At 32.5% G+C, this 22,607-nt stretch overlaps 2 protein-coding genes across 5 annotated transcripts; both read right to left on the bottom strand.

The window, feature by feature from the left end:
* Positions 1-594: 594 nt before the first annotated feature.
* On the bottom strand, positions 595-21,899 carry LOC111001865. Of its 3 annotated transcripts, XM_045632725.1 has the most exons (7): positions 21,844-21,899; positions 16,273-16,419; positions 3,275-3,441; positions 2,525-2,725; positions 1,866-2,008; positions 1,244-1,366; positions 595-704 (listed from the first exon to the last, which is right to left on the bottom strand). In XM_045632725.1, the coding sequence occupies exons 3-7, from the start codon at positions 3,431-3,433 to the stop codon at positions 647-649; spliced, it is 684 nt and encodes a 227-aa protein (XP_045488681.1). In that variant the 5' UTR covers positions 3,434-3,441; positions 16,273-16,419; positions 21,844-21,899; the 3' UTR covers positions 595-646. The 3 variants fall into 3 exon arrangements, with proteins under 3 accessions (XP_045488681.1, XP_022127600.1, XP_022127599.1); XM_022271908.2 differs by lacking the exon at positions 21,844-21,899 and having other exon boundaries at positions 16,273-16,451; XM_022271907.2 differs by lacking the exons at positions 16,273-16,419; positions 21,844-21,899 and adding an exon at positions 16,026-16,213.
* On the bottom strand, positions 5,852-11,050 carry LOC123690070. Of its 2 annotated transcripts, XM_045632723.1 has the most exons (3): positions 10,409-11,050; positions 9,311-9,435; positions 7,144-9,009 (listed from the first exon to the last, which is right to left on the bottom strand). In XM_045632723.1, the coding sequence occupies exons 1-3, from the start codon at positions 10,443-10,445 to the stop codon at positions 7,165-7,167; spliced, it is 2,007 nt and encodes a 668-aa protein (XP_045488679.1). In that variant the 5' UTR covers positions 10,446-11,050; the 3' UTR covers positions 7,144-7,164. The 2 variants fall into 2 exon arrangements, with proteins under 2 accessions (XP_045488680.1, XP_045488679.1); XM_045632724.1 differs by having other exon boundaries at positions 5,852-9,009; positions 9,311-11,050.
* Positions 21,900-22,607: the final 708 nt, after the last annotated feature.

The raw sequence follows: 22,607 nt of genomic DNA, 5'->3' as shown, positions 1-22,607 counted from the left end.
ATGAGTTTACGACCACAAAGGAAAAAGCAAGTGAGTGCGAATTGGCCAATTGACACACAGACATAAAAAAGTTTCTAGATCCAAATAGCTTGGTGAACACTCTTACATTTTTCCCAGTTTCTAAAGACTCCTCTACACGGGCTACATTTTGAATAAAGTATGTGCCTGTGTACATCATTGCCGACAATATCCCAAAAAAAAAAAACACATCAAACACATGACTGGAAAATGTATATCTCGTCAATGTTTATGCAACAGTATACCTATGGCTCATTATTTTGTCTTTACACGGTCTACAAACGTGGCTTAGCTACTGCCAACTACTTACCTATAGCTGTAATAGCGGACGGACTCATACGCGTTGCAGCATCTTATATTGTTATATATATATATTGTTAAAAGCAAAGTCAAAACCAAAAAAACGAAGAAACACGTTCGACTTTATTTCAATAGTAGCTGTAATACACATTAGATATTTTAAGTCTTTAAACAAAAAATGGATAATTTAAATGGGACTATCGTTTTTTTACTTGAGAGTCTCTAGCTCGCTCCTTCTGCACTTTACTGTGTTCTTATAAAAATAACAAAGTAATGTATAATTATATAAAACTTTATTTACAATTACAATAAAACAATCTCTGGTCAGTCAAGTGATTTTCTTCAACCATCTTGCAAGGAACTTGCTTATTTGTACTGCAATATTCCTGTAACATTAATATGGGTAAAAGTAAATACTTTTTAACGGATATATCTCTGAAAATATTATTCTGTTTAAAATTTAAACATAACATTAAAAAAACCGAACTAAACATCGAAATCTTGTTAAGCCAATAATGTTTAAAACTCTTCATTTCTTTAAAACCGCTTGATGTCTAGTAGCAGTATGCGTCTCTCCTTTAACATCCTTGAGGTGGTTGGTTCGATTCCCGACTGTGCACCAATCGAATTTCTTTCTGTGTGCATACAGTTAACATTTGCTCGAATGGTGAAGGAACACATCGTGAGGAATCCGACTTACCTTAGACCCAAAATGCCGATGGGTGTTTCTCATGGGAGGCTGATCACCTACTTGCCTATTAGATTGACAAGCGATCATGAAACAGATAGACAAATCTGTGGCCTAAAAAAGTTTTTGCGCCACTGTTTGTTTAGGGTTAGTGGTTCAGGCACGTTGTGAAACAGCGCTTTTCTCTTATTAAATTTTCCTAAAATCTTATTTATTAATATTCGTTTTTTTTTCTACCTGTAAATGGGATAAGTTTGTACGCGTTGTCTGGTGTCACAAGGCACGAGCGTAGCGATAACGCTATCCGCTACACGCTCTACGCATTCATCACGATCGATCCAAATCGCTTCACAACGGGCCCTTAGGAATTATAAGTATTTATTTCCAGGCGTATTAAACTTATCTCTATGACTAAGCCAGAAGGCGTAAGTTAAGTCATTTAAAGTAAAACATAAAACTTCAAGATGACGTTTCAATTTCCGTAATAAAGATAATATTATAGTATTGTAACAAATTGTTAAAGAACCTTTACTTCAACTGTCTGAATGACATAGATTGCAATGGGTACAAGTCCAAATTCAACAATTTAAAAAATAACTGAAATCGTGACTGCCCCGAGTTTTTAATGTATTTCGTGCTGTAACCTAAATAAAAGGCCGGTATCGCATATGCCCTCAGTAGAGTGCCCATAGGCGGTATCACTTAGCATTAGGTGAACCGTCACATCTGACCCCTTTTCTCTAAAAAATGTTTAACTTTATATTTAATTTAAATTTCATAACGACATTATGCAATTTTAATTTAATGAATGCATCAATTAAAGCATTCATTGAAATAATAATAAAACAAAAAGGGATACTTTTTCGAGACGTATTTTAAACTAGCACGAAGAACCGCGTCAAATGCATGTGTTGCCTCACTGAAGGTGTCACTTCTTACACCAGCTGATGCCCAAGCAATGCAGCCCCCACGTTGCACTATTAGTGACAGGGTTTCTAATAACTAAAACATACACATTGTTAAATTATACGTATGTATTTGAGCCAATCTTTACTCAGTGTTTAATTATTTTAAATAGGTACTCCGCCTCCGTATCCGCCTTTACCTACGATCAGATCTCAGGCAGTATCGCTAAGCGATATTGGAGAGTCAAATCTCCTCTAAAAATGGTCTTTGTTTACAAACTAGATCTGTATGTCCGTTTGTTTAAACAAGAATCTACAACTTGTTTGTCAATGAATACTATAAGCGTTAAATTGAACGTCTAGAGGCTTGGTGTCTTTATTAATGCTTGCTTTAATTTTAAATGCCTACAGCAATCCTTATAGCTATTCATATCACTTTCAAATTCCTCAAGATAAAGACATAGTACTCTGTAAACACATTACAGAACTACATAAGGGTTATTAATTATCACTTACAACAATTATATTAAATTTAGAACACAAATTAAAAAAAAATATAATATTTCAATCCTACTATAAATTGAAAAGGGAAATAAAAACTTATTATAGGTACCTTCAAATTATCATAGACATCAGTAGAAACAAGTTCGACTATGCCATCCAAGCCGGGACGTGTCTCAGCGCCTATGACAAGCAAAGCGTCGACTTTAGCGGATATAATCGCGCCGCTCGACTCGTATGTGTGTACCACACAACCACAAGCTTCTAATCTTCGTTTCACTTCTCTGCCTAGAGAATTTGTTGTGTTTGTTACCTGAAATATGATAAATATGCGAATTTAAATTCGCCAGATCCTGGGAGTACGAAGGCTTTTACCTAATACTGTATTATACTGGTAGGTATAATTTTAAAGATATATAATAGATATCTAAATGCTATATCAACGTATAAAAGTTTAAGAAAATGAAACCATAAGTATATATTATATGTATTTAAATTGAGAAACAAATAATATTCAAATTAAAAGTTTATTCTTAATTACTTTTATTACTTTATTATTTTTAAATACTTTTTATTACCAACATGCAAATTTTCGCTGATTTCTACACTTTCTAAACGAAATTATGTAATTTTATGCAAACTTAAATACCTAACCTGCAATCTTTTATGTCTAGGCCTCAAATTTCTGTATCAAGTAGTGATCAGACTGCTGTGCCTCATATATAAAGCATGGGTATAAAGCATGGCGATGTTTTCCTTTTCGCATTCGTATTAAACGAAAGTCCATGGGTGAATTGGTGCGTCGGGCACTGTTCAGCATAGGCAATTATATAAAGAGGAATGAATATGTTTTTTTATTTACCAGAACACTGTTGACATTGCGTCGTCGCTTGTGTTTTTTTACCCTCGCTCTCGCAGTGTAGGCTATTAGCGCAGATGTTGCCAGAAACAGTGAACCACCTTCTAGTGTCGCTAACAGTCTCCAGGCTAGACCTGCACCAGTTTCTAATCCATCCCCCATTTTGGTATCTATATAGAGAGATGTTATAAGAATTAATAGTATGGCATAATGTGGCAAAATATTTTTTATTGTCTTTGATTTGCAGCATCGCGAGGAACTATCCAACGACTACAGCTACATAATTATATATTAAAAGGCCAGCCACGCAGTTGCGAGTCATCTGGTAATGCGAGTGCTATGAGCGGCTAAATATCAGTCGAGCCTCTGTTTACCTTGGTTTTTAAAAAAATTGCTTTCATAACCAATATGTTTTTTTAATGTAGTAAATACTTTCATATAATGAAAATAGTTTAAAATATACATTACAAAATAATTACGCAGTAGTCGCACTTCAAGTTAACAAGTTTCTAAATACTATAGAACCCGCGATATCATCTAATTGTGACGGAGAATGACACGCCCATGTACTTTTAGAATAAAAATCGACTACAGATTTTTACTCTGGTCAACTTATTTATGTGGATTAATTGATTTATAAATAAAAATAATTTTCCTTATTTTCTTACAGTAACTTAATACTAATATAATTGAAAACTTATTATTACAAATCAAACTAGGAACATAAATCATAAAAAAAAAATTCTTTTCTTCGTAAATGTTTGAACCTCTTTTTAAAATTTTGATCTCTGTTGTGAAATAGTTAGTGGCCAGTTCATTAAGAAGATTTTTTGCTATAAATACTCTGTTCTTATCGCTTACACTTAATTATTATTTACACGACATTTAAAAATAGATTTGCGATGTGTAATGTATCGTAATATCCCACATTCATTTGTTTACCCCTTAAATACAATATTTACTTAGTGCGTTTATAACTTTTTGAATTTAATATTGTTTAGTCTGTAATCTTAAACGTGCTGAGAATAATAATGCAATTTCTGTGGTTTGTCATAAATTCGTGCTTATAATTGTTTTAATTATTAAAAATACAATTTACTGTGTATAAAAGTTATGTGGCTTGAAATAAAGCATTTGACACCATCATATAATGTTTCAATGCATTAAAAATAATTTTTAATAATCCTCGAACTAATGTAAGGTAAATGCACACTAGACTAGCAAAGTTATACTAATAGTAACAATGCCCTGTTAATGTTACAGCCTTTCATTTGGCTATTGCAACACGATTACCGAGCCTTTACTTGTTCTTAATACCATTTATTGAGATTTGCTTTGCGATTTAATTGCATGGAAGAACTATAGATAAACTGTTGGTGCAACATTAAATTTATTCGAAAGTAATAGCCGCTAAAATATAGTATTGTATTTTATTAACATAACTATATATATATATATATATATATATATATAAATCGCGAAGGACTTCTTGCGTCTTTACAAACTACCACCCTGCGGCGTCCAATGAATCTATTGAGATTTTTAATGTTTTCAATGCGTATGTACGATGTTTTAATCAGTATCATATAAGTAGACGACGTCAAATTTCATTTAAACGTTAAATGGTGATATTCAAATTAAATATTTCTAGCAGAATTTGTGCGTCCGTTCACTCTTAAATCTTTCTTGCACACTGAATACCTGCGTATACCTACTAAACACTGCATGCACATTCCCGCTTCCATCCGACTGTATGTTTAAATCAGTTCCATATAATGCTCTGCGTATATCATAATGATTATAATAACTAAATTACATCCATCTACTACTGAATTCAGATTGGTTCCGAATATCTGAATTAGTGCGTCCGTTCACTCTAAAATCTTTCTTGCACACTGAATATCTCCGTATACGTTCAAAACACTGCATGCACATTCCCGCCTCCATCCGAATGTATGTTTAAATCAGTTCCATATAATGCTCTGCATATATCATAATGATTATAATAACTAAATGACATCCATCTACTATTGAAATCAGATTGGTTCCGAAAACTGTTTTTGAATTATTGTATCCAGCTTATCAGCCAAGAGGCTTCCACCTATATATAAGGGCTTATAATGACACCAGGCACAGATAATAATTAATTCATAGTTAGCATACAAAATACCTATCTTGTCTTGTGGTCTTCAAAATCCTCCAAAGCAATATAATTATTTTTGACGCGTGTCAGGCAAGTTGGCACAGGCTGGTGTGAACAGGTAAGTTTGGAGTTGGGACAGGTAATTATAAACAGGTAAGCTCAGAGGCACAGGATGGTGTGAACAGGTGAGTGCGGACAGGTAAGTATGTAATAAACAGGTAAGCTTAGATGCATAGGCTGGTGTAAGCATGTAGGTTTAAAGGTAGAAAGAGGAAGTTTCATGATACGAATAATATAATAGTACCTAGTCATGTTTATGCAGGTGAATATACAGAATAAAAGGCATATCGTAATATAAAACATTTAATGTTTTATTTTATATTTTACAAAAATGTGTATCTAAACATAAAAACGAAAAAAATCAATGTAACATTGACTTAATAAAAATCATAAATTTGCTCTGCCTTGCCTAGTAATTAAATAAACTGAATTATGAACATCAATCAGTCTTCATTACAATGGAACATGTATTTTTATACATATTATAATTAAAATAAATCAGTATGGTTTTTATCAACCCAATCATTCTTGTAAAAATAAAAGTCATCATAAACATAAAAATCAAAACATTTAAACAATTTTAGTGATACTAAATAATGAAACATAAATGGGCTCTGCCTTTGCCTAATAACAAAATAAACTTAAATATGAACATCAATCAGTCTTCATTACAATGGAACATGTATTTTTATATTATAATTAAAATTAATCAGTGGCTACAACTAAAAGTCTCATGCCCGTGTCTGAGGTGCTGTTAGATATCTCTATATTAAAATTATTAATTCGATAAACAGACAACCTTTTTATTCTTTATTAAGTCCTTTGTTTAAAAATGATTTATAGGCATTTGCTACTGTAATTGCAGTTATGCCAGTAAAATCGATTTTAAACAGAGTTTAATGACAGCTAAACATCGGATAAAGTTAAAGAATAAATAAACAACTGATACGGACCTCAGAAACCGTGTAATAATAATCAATTCAAACATTAAATATCTTAACCATTGGTATGCATTAACAAAGTAAAAATATTTGAAACAAATCATACTATTTTAAAACATAAATTTTCTTCTCTCATTTCTTAGCCTTAGAGTAAATATTTTGGACGAATACCTTTATTTTTAGCCAGTCTTTATTCTTAAGTAAATCTACACGTTGTTCTTTTAGTTTCTCACATTCGTTTCTTTTAGGCGGTTGGTGATTTTTTATGTGAAATTTAAAGTATTTTGTAACTACGTCCTTTTGTTCCTTTGTCCAAGGTACCAACGTCCTTTTTTTTCCTTTTCGTATTTTATTTTCGTTACGTAATTGAAACCCGGTTTCATTAAGAAGTTGTTGGGAAACATTTTGCATACCAGATGGTCCAGCCTGAGATAAGTCAGAATTAGCATCTAAAGTAGGTTCAGGTTCAGGATCATAGTCTATAATTTCGTTGTTGTCCACGGGCTCTTCAATTAACTCCTCATTCAAATCTAGATCAATCTCTTCGAGAGATTTTCCTTTGTACGCGTCTGCTTTTCCATCTTCCATAAGAATAAGAAGCTTTGATATCTTAGCAGTTTGGTATACGTCATCTGGCAACCTGTAAGACTTTTTATGTACTTCATTAGTATGGCCCATGAATGTAGCCAGCTGCTCCATATCATTTTCAGACATGCTAAAAATTTGTGATAAGGTGGCTAAATGTTTTCTTAGCCTTGTAGAGGATATTGCTTTAGGCTGTTTCGCCCCTGATAATTTGGCATGCTTTTCCAAAACTTTGTAGCCATAAATTGTATTGTTATAACCGGGATTACCAAACAAAAATTGATTTGGTGTCGAAGCAAAAAAAATGTGCCTAATGGATAATAATAATTTAATATCATCTTGAACTTCTTTATTAAACAGACTGGTACTCCGCGGCCACGTTTGCCTCTAATGACAACACGTTTAAATTTCTTTACCAGAATCCTTTCTGAGGCAGTAAGCGCACGATCAAACTCTTCATACTTATTACTATCATTATTGACGCTTTCTAAATAATCGTGCACTGTAATTCTTTGAAGTTCTCCAGGCCTCCGCCTATTTAATAATAAAACCCTACAATACACAGTTTCTAAAAGTTGCGTATATGTTTCAGTCGTTTTTATGCCTTCTTTAATTTTTATAGCAGCATCAAAGGATTTTTTATTTAGGTATTCTTTAAGAATTTTTAAATCATTTGCTAAAGGTACAATAGTTATCTTATTCCACTTTTTCTTGTTTAAATCTGTAGCAGCTTGTGTAGACACATCATATTTCCAATTTGATTCAATTAGTTGAATCAAAGTTTTTAAGTCGGCTTCTATTTTGCCAGTATCTACTTCCGTGTAAGGCCCTTGCTTTTTTAATGCACACATTATTGCAATATTGCAGCATTGTTTCAAGGTCGTGGACAGATTCATTGCGAACGTAGGTGTCTCATACCTATCTTTTTCTATGTCATAATTTCCCAATATTTTGGTTGCTTGCACAATGATATCATAATGAATTGGTCTTAAGGCAGAAAAGAAGTCAATAATGGATGGATCAAGCTTTTTTAATTCTAGTAATAATTTTGCAAGCTCTCTCATTTTTCTAGACACTACGTTAACGAAATGTTTTTCTCGGTGAGTTTTTAAATATTGAGATCCGTAAGCACATATAAGGTTATCTTTTTTTGCAATAAGTGATATTTTGTCTGCCCGCATTCGGGGAAATACAGTTTCCTTAAGTTTTTCGTCGATTTTAAGATGACGTATTAGTAGATTTTGAGCCTCAGATTGAATGTTTTTACTTCCTGATTTACCACTACATTTCTTCTTATGTTTCCACAATAGCTTTTTAGAATAGAATCCCAGACACTCTGTACACGGCAAATAATCAGTAAATTTGTATTTTCGCATCGGTTTAGTGACCTCTTTTGAATTTACAAGGTAGTTTCCTTTTTTACGTAGTGCTGCAATTAATTGTTTTCTATCAAGACTTTTTTTAGGTTTTGACATAATTTTTTGGACTTCAGTTTCATAAATATGGTGTCGGAGTAAATGACGAGCAAAATTTAATACAAATGACTCACAGTAAAAGCAATAATCTTTATCTCGAACCGTTGAACTTTTGGGTTTTTGCCTTTGAGTAATTGTTGTAGTATCATTAGAATTATCTTCTAATTGAGATTCACTATTAATATCGTAAATAATATCTTCATTTGGTTCTGATTCATTGTAAGGCTGTGGAAGTTCCCTACTTACAATTACATTGCAAGGAGAACTGCTTTTACAACTAAATTCACTTAAACTTATGTTATTAGGTGGCTTGAAAGATACATTAGACGAGGAATTATTAACGTTGAGAGGTATTCCTTGATTTGGTACGAGTTCATCGGCTTTATACCGTTGAAGAAGTTTCCTTTCTACAAATACACTACATGGAGAACCGCTTATGTGACTAATTTCGCTATAATTAAGATTAATAGGCTCCTTGACCGATGAATCGAAGTTCGAAACAAATTCATTGCGAAAAGAATCATCAGAACTGGTCTGCAACAAAAAAGCTTATTATATTTTATTGCACCATTGTGGCTTCGTTAATATTTATTTATTTATTCCAATACATAATAAATAATATGAAGGTAACAACTTGATTAGTGATATGTGTTGTCTATCCCATGCTGAACATCATGCTGAAATTACCTATCCTGAATTGGCGCTCGCAGATATTTTTAGGCCACCTACAAGGTCTCTGACATGGCCTAAGGACTGCTTCGGCTTAGAGTGCTACTACTTTTGGGATAACAGCCGTTAGCATATATTATTAATGCAGTATTTTACTTAAACTTACTTCGTGTCTCGGTGGAGTGTAATTAGAACATGTCGCAGAAATGTCAGATATTGAACCAGATTTTGAATCAGATGATCGTGACTCATGTAAGTTTTCTGGATGGTTTTCTTTTTCTTCCTGTCTCTCTGAAAACAAAGCAGATATATTATAAAACAATAAAAATTAAATACCCTCGACCCAAAAGCAAACAAAAAGAAAACCTATAAAAAGTAAGACACACACTCAGGTACGCACGTACGCACGCACTCACGCATAACTCAAACACGTCAAACTTGTAACACCTTTTTTTGCGTCAGGGGTTAAAAAGATTTTATATACCTAACTGTAATGACGTTGTCTGATGTAAATGAACTCCATACCGAATTTCATTCAAACCCCTTTAGCCATTTTTGCGTGAAAGAGTAACAAGCATCCATCCATCCATCCATACTCACAAACACCATACCTAAACTTCTGAGGCGCAGTGGCTAACGCACTCGCCCTGAGAACTGTGTTAAGTCGCAAAAAAACCTCTGGCTACCCCTTCTGGGATAACAGCCGGGAGTGCATACAAGTAAGATGATATTACGGTATAAGAATAAAAATAGTTAGGCAAGTAATATTGAAGCATGTACCTTTTGATTATTTCTGGTTATTACAAAAACATTCGTCTTCTGGAAAATGATCATAAATGGCATATTCGCAAAATTTACACCACATGAAAGAAGAGTTATAAAGCCTTTTAAAGTCATCGAAATTCATGGGTAGTACAAAGTGTTCAACTACTGAATTAGTAATATTAATACTTGTATCACAATGTATGCACCAATTTTGCAAAATAAAATGCGTTGATTTCCAAGGCCATTGAAGTTTAGCTTTATAAAAATGTATAAAATCATTTCTTTTAAAAAAATTATCCACATCAATCACAACAACCATTTTTGCAGACTACACGCGTTCACTCACAGACAATTTGACGCAAAGTAAGCTCATCATAATATTATAAACAGACAAAATGTTCAAATGTAATTAGGTACTTACTAGCTAGATGTTCTAGGTACTATAATAAGATAAATCGTGTTATAATTTTCATTTAAGTAGTAAAACGGAAGTACTTACGGTTTGCTAATTTAAGAATCCTTGCACTTCTTTTCATTGTGATTCATATATTATTATAATCACCTACTATAATAATAGACCAAATAAATATCCACTTTTAATGCACTTGCAAATAATCCACTTTGGTGACAACCTTACGTCACGGCCGTTACATATTATCCGTTTGTTTATAAAATTCGGCACGCGAGCGCTTGAAGCCCGCCCCGCGGCGCGTCATGCGTCCCTCGTGCACCCCGAATAGGCCCCTCAGACACCGTACCTAGTGCCCGTTTTAGGATATTTAAGGGACGCAAGATTGTTGTAACGAAAACATGATAAAAACTTTACAAATTAAGTACGATATTCAATGGCCTCGATTAGATCGGTGAACTGAACTCAAAGTATACGTGGTAAATTATACGCTGAACACTAGCGGCCTCCAAATTTCAATCGGACGATGGCGGAACTATATTATACGCTAAAAGGCATTGTAGTGATGGAATAACGTCCATGCCAATTTTTCGCCCATGTATTCTAATAATCATAAGGGACCTTTGGGCTAAAAATGAGGGTCGGTTAATCTTGCGTCCGTATTCCGGACGCACAAAGTCAGTAGGACGCAGCATTATCGGTAAATAACGCCATGTAGGACGCAACATGTCCTTCAAGATGTATATATATATATATATATATATATATATATATATATATATATATACATATATAACATAACTATATATATATATATACACAAATATATAGTCAAAATGGAGAGATAAGTATCTCTCCATTTTGACTATTGGGTTTGGGTGTTAAAATATATGATTATCGTGTAATTGTACAACAGTTTGCCCCATTAAGCATGTAATAATTTTATAATACTGCCTTTTGACATACAACCATTGTTCATTATTATAAAACTGTAAATATAGTACTCAAGATTTCTCGTAAAAACTATCAGAGAAAGTAGCATTAGTCTCTCTCTTTTTATCTGTGTTTTTTTATATGGTTCTCGTAATCATGCTTTATTTAAACGCTCTATTGTATGCATTAGAAAAGGTAGAAGATGTGGAAGTGTTAGCAGGAAGCGAATAGAGAAAGAATGTCATGGATAAAGAAATTTTAAAGCTGAAGGGTTTTACCCGTCAAGGGGATCCGATCAATGGTGAAAGAAGTTAGATAACATGTTACAAGTAAAAAAATGTATATAACAAATTTAAACTGTATTGTTTGCTATTGTAAAGATTTAAAATAAACGCTTTTAGTACACAATTGTATAACTCGGCTGCTTCTTAGGGTCAGTCTGCAGCAGGTGCAGAGCAACAAGATTATCCAAGGGATATGGACGTCTTAACATCTTAAATTTCTAACTTAGGTTTTTTTTATAACTTAAGTGATTATGATTTTTTTAATAAGAAATAAAGAAAGCAGGTGATCGGTTTTCTATACACGACCGTACCTGGTGTTTTCCTTTTTCGTAGTGTTAAATGTGCACATAGAAAAGTCAATTACAGCACGCCCAGAGTTGGGATAGGTACGGTTGAGTCATTATGCCAACACAGCTATGTTTAAAGTTGATATAAGACTAAGAATGCAGTGTTGGCCTAGTGGCTTCAGCGTACGAGTTCTGAGGTTCGACTCCTGGTTCTACAATGGATTAGGAGTTTGTATACGTGTGCCTAAAACGCTCACTTGTACGGTGAAGGAAAATATCGTGGGGAACTGGCATGACTTAGACCATTACTACCTTTTTAGAAATAATCACGGAATAGAACGTGAACCAGAAAAAGCACTATTGCTATTGGTATATACGTGGAGACGGCAGTGACTGACGCGCTATTGAAAATTTAATATGCCTGGCCGCCTCCAATATATTGAGAGATTGTTTGTAATACGTATAAATTAAAATTGTATTTCTAATACCTCTCTGATAAATTGCATTAATATATTTGCGGCTGCAACACATAAATTGCACCTCTTCTTATAACTATAATGATCATTATATGAAGTTTCTTAACGAAACACAGCTGTAGGTTTGCACAACAATTAAATATAATATTTCAACATTATTGTATTTACAAATGATGTTAAATTATTATTTGATAAAAAGATAATATATACGTTTAACTCAAAGGTCGGTAGGAGCTATTGTTTTCAAACAAAACTAATAATATCTCTCGCAGTTGTAGAACTATTAATATCATTTCGCTATATACTGAAACTTTTAACAGCAGTTAGTTTTTATAATATATTTAAATGTTAGGTCTTTTAATTTCTAAAATAAATAATAGAAAGATTGATTAAACCCAGTGTATCATCAGTGAAGGAGCTTGAGAACCTCAAGAAAAAAGACAGTCACCTCTACATAAATAATGAATAGTTGTAGTCTATGAATTGTTGGTGTGTGTAGTGGTTCCAAGTACCATACTGTATCTTAATTGTGTATGGGTAAGGTGTGAATGACAGCCTGTTTTTAGTAGATTGGTGATGTCTATTAATGTTATTTTTTAATGTTTGAAGAATTTTATTTCTCATTACAAAAAAATGTATTTTATATACATGAGAAACTTAATATTAATTTTTCGCCATTAGCAGTCCCAATTTTAGTCTACTATGTTCACACTTATATGCATCTTCAATGCCTTTTTGAATTTGTCATCAATTTTTATAAAATGTACCTATACAAAAATTATCCATGTCTACCTTTTTAATTATATGGTAGGTTTGCTGTCAGTCGCGTTGATTTTCTGGTATATTTCTCTATAAATGGCCTTAAACAACCCTAACATAAGTTGCACAGATTGGATCAGCCAGACAAAAGCTTTATATTATTAGATTGCGTAATGTTCAGAGGCAGAATATACCGTACAATTCCGTTAATTAATACAATAACTGTGTGACCCAATATTTCGATGATTTATACACACATGTGAGTGTACCTAGGCCTTTACAAGGCCTGCAGGTCGCCTGAAGTCCTTGATCCACTCCTAAGCTACTATCTATTCCTAATAAGATTCGGTTGACCATCTACGTTCATACATACTACTACCATGGATAAATCAAGGTTGTCACATGTCACTAAAATAAATAAAGTTGCACATTTTATTTGCCAAAATATCTATATGATAAAAGATGTTCGTTATATTGTCCGTCTTATGAAATAATTCAGTTTAGTCTGAAGTTTAATGTTACATAAGTTTTTCAACATTCAACAATCTTTTAAACTGTTAATAAATAAAGTACCGCCGACGCCTAGCATACTGACATATGCTGATTGATTTAAGAAGAGATTAGCACTCGAGGTGTATAGCGAACTAAGTTTTACACTATGGCGTTTTATTTCTATTAAAATCAACAAATACAGCCGCAAATGTGCGTCATGTATTATGAATTTCTTAATTGAAAGGAATTCAACGAGCCTGTAGCAAATTTTAGAATTTTACGCACTTGAAATTTATTCTGCACTTACATACATACAGTATTTTATTAAATGATTAGACGTATCAAAATATCTATAATCGATTATTTATGAGTATGTGTTTATAAAAAAATATATTTTAAAATTGGAATTGTGACCATAGAACAAAAAAGTGTTGACCCTAATGTCTTTAGAATGCTCGTTGTACTTGGTCTAGTATTTTGTTTCCGGTCACCGTACTCTGACAAGTGACAACCTTGAGTTTAGGCAGTTTAACAAACTATATAAAAAAGACCCTATGTCGAACGTTTTGTTTTTTTAACATAAGATCTAAAAAAGTAAAGATCATGACAGATTTTATCTCTCGCGACCTCAGTGAAGATCCAAGCTACCTTTTGTACATAATATAATATTTTTATTTTTAATGACTCCAAAACCGATATTTGTAGAAGTAAAATCTCTCTCTCTGGGTCGTCCATTTACTCCTGAATAATTTTAGTCCTGCAGTTCTTTCACAAATGTGTAGTATTTCGAGGACTACGAGTCTTTGACTTGATCAGTCCACCTAAATCCATGGCATCGTTTGCTTTCAGTATTGCCAACTTCGTAGAGCTTTTGTAGGTTCTCGTCGCATTGTGCGACCAAAGTACGGAATGATGCGATCTCAACATATGGTTGTTAAAAGGGTTTTTTATATGAGGCTGGGTAAGAATTCATTGGTGCGTTTAGCGGTCCACGGTATTCTTAACATCCGCCTCCAGCACCACATTTCGAAAACATCAATCTTTGCCTTTCTCGGGCTAAGATTGTCCACGTTCTTGCTCCATATAGGAATATGTATATAAAATATAGGGAAATGGATCAGTCTGATTTTAATAATGACTAATAATGATGTAAACTATAATGATTTTACAACTGGCGGTTAAAGATTTTGGTGTTGGAAGCACACATGTTGGGTTACATAACCTCAGGAAGAAGTGTATACACATATGTAGGTATGTTTAAAAAACCCTATTTTAGATGACCTCTAAATGAACGTTGATGATTAATGGTAACGATAAAACACAAGTCGTGTGCAATTTTAATGACGGAAGCACCATTAGCTTCTTTAGAATCGGTTTCTAAGAAGCATTTATAAATTGATCAAAAGTCTTCAAGACAGTGTTATTATATATATCATCGATGTTATTGATCTTTATAACATCGATGTAAGCCGTTTTTGGTTTGATCTATGGCGATACACGATAGTATTGTTGTTTGGGTTTCATATAAAATCAGTTTAATAATTTTTTTTACTTTTAATATTGTTGAATTGTGTTCTTAGCGCGTGATTAATAGAAAACACATTAGAGTCTTGGTCTAAAAAGGTTCTTCAAATTACAGAACTATAGAAAAAATCCGCTAATTAAATTTCTTTGATTTTTTTTCATAATTATGCTATATATGCACATTAACTTGGACCCTGTAACCTTTGTTCAAAAACAAAGTGTTATGACAATGACAAATAAGATGTCTTGACGGAAAGCCGACAGGTAATTACTAATTATGTTATGACGCTCATCTGTGACCTCTGGCCTTGAAGATGCTTCCTTTGCAAGCGTATGACAATGTAATTTGCTGGTAATGGTTTTTTTCTAACAATCACGCGCTGTATAAAAGTTATACAAATTTTATAATACCAAATATCTTTGCTGAAGGTTATTTTTTGGGTCACTTCTACTTTTTATATCGACAAGACAAGAGATTGACACATATTATATAGATATTAACCATTTACTTACCATACAAGAAGACGTTTGCAAAATATATTCGTTGCGATTAATTCGATTTCTCAAATAAATTTAGAGTATTTAATATTTCTATTTTGTTTCTACAATTATAAACAAATAAAAATAAAGGTCGAAAAGTAAATTTAATTTAAATTTATAACGGTGTGTATGTAAAATGATGAATATCGTTCAACAAACAAGTGCGGCAATTTTTAATAGACTGGCAACGCACTTGCGAGCGGTCGGAGTTCCTGTCGGTAACTGATCTATGGTAACTGATGCTTAATGTTAGGAGGGTCTCCTGCCCCTAAATTCATCACATACAAAAGCTTTGTGTTGTCGATATAAAATAATTATAGGCGACAAATAAATTGCATACTTTATAACAAAAATATTTTATAAAATATATACATAATAAAATAATTTATTTAAATATTAATTATTTACAAACCTTGATTATTAAACACTGATCAGTATTATTTGAACAAGTTTACCATAAATTGACATTTTCGCTAAATTGCATCACATTTAGAAAACTCAATTTTTGTCACAGACCGTTGAACACTTTTTAATTAAAAAAATTGACAACTGTCACTTTTCCCGCGAGTCAAATTGCGCGCGAAATGTTACTGAACGTTAGCGCGGTTCATAAATGAATGCGGGTTGAATTGTCTATGCAATATAAAAAAAATAATCACCTTGATTTTCTCGTGTATTCGCTGCCGGTGATTGGTACTGAAGAACAATGAATTTTGCTTTTTATCCGAGTTTCCTTTGCTTGCGTAAAGGAAATGTTGAATTTCCTTTAACTTCAATTGCACTTTGCATAACGTATCCGTTCTAAACTAAAATAGAATGGAAATAGAATCAGTACAGTTTCATCCATATGATACATATATACAATTTAGTACTTACTTAATATTGCTACGTAAAATTATTATACATCACAAAATGAATTCACAGTTGTTTATGGTACTAACTAATAAAATCTTTGGAAAATATATAATACTATTATATTATAAAAATATATTATAAAAAAGAAGTTAGTCAATAAAAGAGGAAAGAGATTTTCAATTACCTGATTGAATTGTCTGATTCTGAATAATTAAATTTTGACAATGTACAATTCTAGTTACAAATCATTTCCTCGGGGTCATTCACTGTACAAAGCTAAAAAACTAAGACTATTCAATAACAATAACATTCACATCGCCATGTTGTGTAAGAGTTTCAATACATTTTGATACTTCTATTCTACAATATGATTTTGTCAATGTAAGGACTGAAGGAAAGATTCAAATTAGGGATTTAGCGCTGAGTCTGACTCTCGTACGTCAAACATGTTTTGGATTCTGACATATGAAGTGATAGTAGGTACGCGCGAAGTTTCGTTTCTTAATCACGCCCTTAAAGTCCTTAAATACTAAAATCAATAAGTAGGTCGTATGTGCCTTCTCACCGGCGTCTTCAGCCACCGTGACTCCGTGACATGCAAGTTGCAGTATTGCAGTTCCTATAATATACGTAATGTTACATTATGTGTAAGCAAAACGGTTTCATTTTTCATAAGTTTTCATTCAAAAAAACTGTGGCTGTTTTAGGTATCATATAACTTTGTAATAAATTTATTTTCTTTCGTCGTTCTAATCTTTATGCAGATTAATGGAGTCAAAAATAATTTAATAAACAGTAAATATAATACATATATATAAACCTACCTAGCTTGCAATAGCAGTGTTGACCCAGTGGCTTCAGTGTGCGACTCTCATCCCTGAGGTTGGTTCGATTCCCGGTTGTACACCAATGAACTGTGGATATGCGCATTTAACCTTCGCACGAACGGTGAAGGAAAATATCGTGAGAAAACCCGCATGCTGTAGAATCCAAAAGTTTAATGTGTCTGTCAGGCACATGAGGCTGATCACCTATTACATAGTTAACCTACAGAAATCTGAGGCCTTTGCCTAGTAAGGAATTACATACAAGAAAACTTATTCCCTTATTCATAGCTTCTTTACCGTAGCACAATATTAACTAAAGTTCTAAGTGACCCTTTTCATCACCGCAAAAACTCAACTATACAGAAAGAGACGACAGTCGACGATGTTTTCTATTTTGTTCTTTAAAAATTGTACAGTAAAAAATATCATTTGTATTCTTAACATAAAATAAAAAAATAAAAATAGATTGTGTAAGAATACTATAATAGGAAATATGTCCAGTTTATCTTATTATATTTTATTTTAGTACACAACCCACCACGGAGCGAAGGCTTCCTCTGCCATTTGTCTCTCATATTCGCTCCTATTTTCCAATCTTTCCCCGCTATCTTTTATATTATGCCATCTTTCTAGGTTCCTGGTGGGCGTCCCTTTTTTTTTCTTCCCACTGGGCCATTCCAAGTCTTTTCCTCATCTGTGACGTAAAAACAATGTGACTGGTTCATTGTCAACATATGTAAAAAATTTACAAATAGTTTTAGATTTTACGTGGACTTCATTTCAATAAAATTTTATGAATTATCCTGCCAGTTAACTACCGATCAATGCAAAAATTGCACAATTATAATAAAGGCATTTTAGCATCTGATCTCTTCAGTAACCTGTGAGTAAACCAGATCAAAAAGTATGCCATTCACTAAAAGGAATTAAAGTTTGAAATAAAGAATATATTTATTTTGTAAACATTGGGGATCATTGTCATTGAGATGTCCATAAATCCTCTATCAATATTTTGTGTACCACATTTAAAATAAATATTTATTAATAATGAACGATTACAGTTCGAGTACATTATAATAGTTCAGGTAATATAAGCCATATAACCTTTATAGGTTTCATTTTGACTTTGCTGGTTATAATTTGTGAATATTTTTCGACAGCATGAAAATATAACAAAACGCTTGAGCCCGCCAAAATTTAACACATCACCGCATGCTATGAAGCGAAATGTGCCACAGATATTAAGTCAACTATTTATGCCATGGTGAATTAAAATTATATTTCAACTCTATTCACTTGTAACTGTATTTTTTGTAAATATTTTAATACTTTACTATTAATTGTTGTGTTGTGTTTTATTTGTATGTACTGTTATTCATGTGATATAAAATATTGAAAGTAATTAGTTGTCGAATTGAAGTAATCTGTGATGTAGTTTATTTTGTCAAAATAAAGATAAAATTACTATTTTTAACATTTTGTTTATTTGTAAAGCTATTGAATGACACTTCTATAATAATATTAGCTCTATAATAGCTCGTATGTTTCTTATTTATCTAATATGTTTACTTCTCGTAAAAGTAAAATAAACTCACGTAAATCGTACTCGTCATGTAATTAAACTATCTCGTAGGATTAGAGTAAAAGTGTTACGCCAAAACGGGATTGCAGTTACGGTATTTATGTAACTGATAGGGCAGATCTATTAAGGAAGTGACTTACTTCTAATAACTAGTAAATCAAGTTAACAGTTTATGTGTTAAGCTTGGTTTATGGCTAAAGTTACGTTAGCATGACAAATATTAGTTACATTAATAAACATTGTGACACAAAAACCGTTTTAAATTTGTCACCTGACAAATATACAAGCAAAGTTAACTAAAAAAAGTAAAGGAATTTAAAAAAAATATCTTTAAAAATCATACATTAAATAAGAATCGGTGTATTTTACGATACAGTTAAAAAAATAAAGTATTGGGTGTAAGTGTTCAATTCATTGGAAATGACTATTTGTCTTACTCATACGTTGCAAAGGATATCCGCTGTACTATATTAAGTGTTATTTTCCAAGAAATATACAGTTTAATAATAAATCGTTAAACAGTTTTTCACAATCTCTTAAACGACTTTTCGACACCTAGTAGTAGTAGATACATAGTAGTTTTTGAAATCTATACAATTAAAATAGAAAACACTGACATGATTCAATTACGGGCATTTGATTTTTTTATAGAACGGGGTAACGCGTCTCATCTGGTGGACACTGAATGCCCGAGAGCTAGATAGTGTGTTGTGTGGCCTTCTAAATACTGGTAAGTCCTTTTTTTAAAGGACCTTAAGTGGAATAATGAAAAAAAAAATATAAAAAAACTTAATTACATTTAGTAAGTTAGGTATCTATTTATCTTGGAAATTTTATACTTTGTGGAACCGGGGCAGACAAGATTTGTAGACTACGAAGCCAGACGTCAAAACAAATTCAACGTGACTCAAGTCCATAAAACGAGAGTAGGGTTAAGGTTATAAAAGATAGTTAAAATATAGATTGTAATTATAATAAACATTACCTTATCTTTTGCACGCACTGAGATTTCTTACAATAACATGTATTTATGACGAGAATTGTGGATATTTTGTTCATTTCCACCCTGAAGCCAAAAGGCTTATTAAAAGATAATTTATCCATAAATATCAGGAAATGTTACAATTTCTTTTGCGACATTTTGACCAAAAATTCAAATTTAGAATTGTTTATGTTACTGAAAATGTCTATAATTTTTTTTTGTTAGTGTTAACTCCAAATACTCCAAACAAACTTCATTATACAGATAAATAACATCTATAAAGATAAGTATTAGGTGCAACACGCATCGTTGCAGCCGTCACGAATGACCGCAATTGCTTAACGGAAACTTCACAAATTACATCTTCTATACACTTTAAATTAGTTGTAGGTATAGTTAATTTTTTAGGCATCTACCGTTCGATGCTCATTTGTCAATCTAACAGGCAAGTAGATGGGCTGCCTCTTGTGCCTGGCAAACGCCGTTAGCTCTTTGGGTCTAAGGCAAGCCGAGCGAGGGACCGAGTAAGAGCGAGTGTGAAATAGGCACATAGACAATCCATTGGGGCACAGGCGGGGTCAAACCTACAACCTAAGGGATGGCTGACGTTAAAACCACTAACTAGATTAACACTGCTCCACGTTTAAGTGCTAGATCGGTATATCGTCGTTAAACTAGTGGTGGCCATCTGCTCATAAGTACAATCACACGAGGAAAATTTTAATAGATTTTGGTATTTAAGAATATTCTAGGATTGATTCTTGAGTAGCATAGAAAGCTTGAACATTGGTCTAAAACACGAATTCAAATAATAATATTCCAAGTGTTATAATTGAGCTAAACACAAAATGGCAAAATCCATTATTACCAGATTTCGGACAAGTTTAACTAGCCCTTCAAAAATCTATTGATCATAAGCAAATGCTTACTTCAAAAATTTAAAGAAAATATTGTCCTCGCAACGAATATATGTATCAGAATATATAGTATAACCGTCAAAAACTTTAAACAGTTTAAGTATATCCAAACTACCTTTAAAATATTAATAAGGATTGAGATATACATTGCATAATTCTAGTTTTAAAACATATAGACATAACCTCAAAAAACCTGTACTTTGTTTAACCGGTAATATGATTTGAATATGATTTTTTATGACCAAAACAATGTTTACATAGTACGCAATATATATATTTCATATGGTTTTGGGTCAAACAGTGTTAAGAAAATAGAAAAGTAAACGTAACATTATATACGTGACCACGATTTAAATTGCTTGGTATCTACTTGTATTTAATTGTTATTGCTCTAGTTCTGACATAAATAGTTGTTTTGTCTTTGACATAGACAACATAAAGGTGCTTTATAAAAACGGTAGATATTTTAACCGAAAAATCATTTTTATTGTCTAAAGTTAATTACTGTTGTAACATGATAAGAAATTTTTATTTTAGTTTAGACTTTTAAAACGCGCATACATGACATATAGGCGAACCTAAGAAAAGCGTTTGCCTCGGAAAGTAACATCAAATTTTACAACAACAAAAAACAGATTTGCGAAAGTCCCTACGATAAATAATAAGGATTTTGCCAATATCTAAAAACCCCTGACCATTGAACATACGTAAATAACTAATAAAACTTAAGCAACGTCATTATGAAGGTCATAAGAAATTAATTTAACCTCCAATGTCTTGCTAACAATCATACCAAGTACAATAGTGCAATTACCAGACCATGTTTACACCTGTCTTGGTGACAATGAGAACTTTGATTACTCGCAGTGATAAGTGTTAATTATATCTACATGTTACGTAAATTTATTTTCTATCCAAAGTATTCATATTAACGACAATGGTCTTAATGGTAAAATGATAGATTTACTCAAATTTATTTTTTCAAGCAAGTCAGCCTTCTATGCCAACCTTCAACCAAGCCTACCTTCTATGCTGGTTAAATAACGAGGGAGAAAAATAATAATTACCTAGCAACCGTTAGTTCGAAGTCACTACTTTCACTTAAGTCACTTAATATGTCCAGCGTAAGTTATTGTTTGAAAAATTATAACCAAAAAATATTTCTGCAGAACAGTATACTCAACTATACTGTACTAGTTCTTTAAAGGCGTTTTAATTGTTTGGTTATAGCGATGCGTGTTTGTTATATATTAATTATTTAGTTAGTATAACTATCAGTTCTTTGGCCTTATCTAGTTAACCAGGGATTATGTAAAGAAATTAAAGCTGATATTTTTTTAAGATCGGTATATATTAAAGTAAGGCAGCATAATTGTTTGTGCATTAAGTTTTTAGTATCAATCAATCAAATCAATCTTTTTAATAGAACCCTCTGTTCCGGGCAGGAGGCTCACCTGATAATAATATCGTTGATCGGATAGCATAGAGCAGTCTTTCATATTTAAATTCCATGAGAGCTAATAGTATGTCAAATTTAACATAAATCATATTTTACTGGACGTTGATTTGCTGTTTTGACTACGAATTCCAAACGTTTATTTTCTGCCTCGGATAACTGTCCGTCGTCATCGATAACTATCGCTGACGTTTAATTTAAATCGTTTGATGGGACCACCTAACTACACATGTTAGTTAAAATATCGTAAACATATAAACAATTTCAAATAATTATTTTATTGAATTATTACGTTCTATTCTATTTTATGTTCCTTACAATTGTATAACACAAGTGTGAATTCCAAACAGACGAAAAATGCCTATAATGGTTTAT

This window comes from Pieris rapae, chromosome 20 (assembly GCF_905147795.1).
Source record: "Pieris rapae chromosome 20, ilPieRapa1.1, whole genome shotgun sequence".
In the NCBI taxonomy this organism is placed as follows: domain Eukaryota; kingdom Metazoa; phylum Arthropoda; class Insecta; order Lepidoptera; family Pieridae; genus Pieris; species Pieris rapae.
This window is presented reverse-complemented; position numbering and strand designations above follow the sequence as displayed.

Bases quoted from the DNA above. Each gene is read 5' to 3' on its own strand.
- LOC111001865 (XM_045632725.1), bottom strand. From the start codon at position 3,433: ATGGGGGATGGATTAGAAACTGGTGCAGGTCTAGCCTGGAGACTGTTA. The intron at 2,726-3,274 runs GTAAATAAAAAA...ATCATATTTCAG, and splicing joins GCAATGTCAACAGTGTTCTG to GTAACAAACACAACAAATTC. The intron at 705-1,243 runs GTAGAAAAAAAA...TTAATGTTACAG, and splicing joins CAAACTTATCCCATTTACAG to GAATATTGCAGTACAAATAA.
- LOC123690070 (XM_045632723.1), bottom strand. From the start codon at position 10,445: ATGAAAAGAAGTGCAAGGATTCTTAAATTAGCAAACC. The intron at 9,436-10,408 runs GTAAGTACTTCC...CTTTGTTTTCAG, and splicing joins GATTCTTAAATTAGCAAACC to AGAGACAGGAAGAAAAAGAA. The intron at 9,010-9,310 runs GTAAGTTTAAGT...TTTTTGTTGCAG, and splicing joins ACACTCCACCGAGACACGAA to ACCAGTTCTGATGATTCTTT.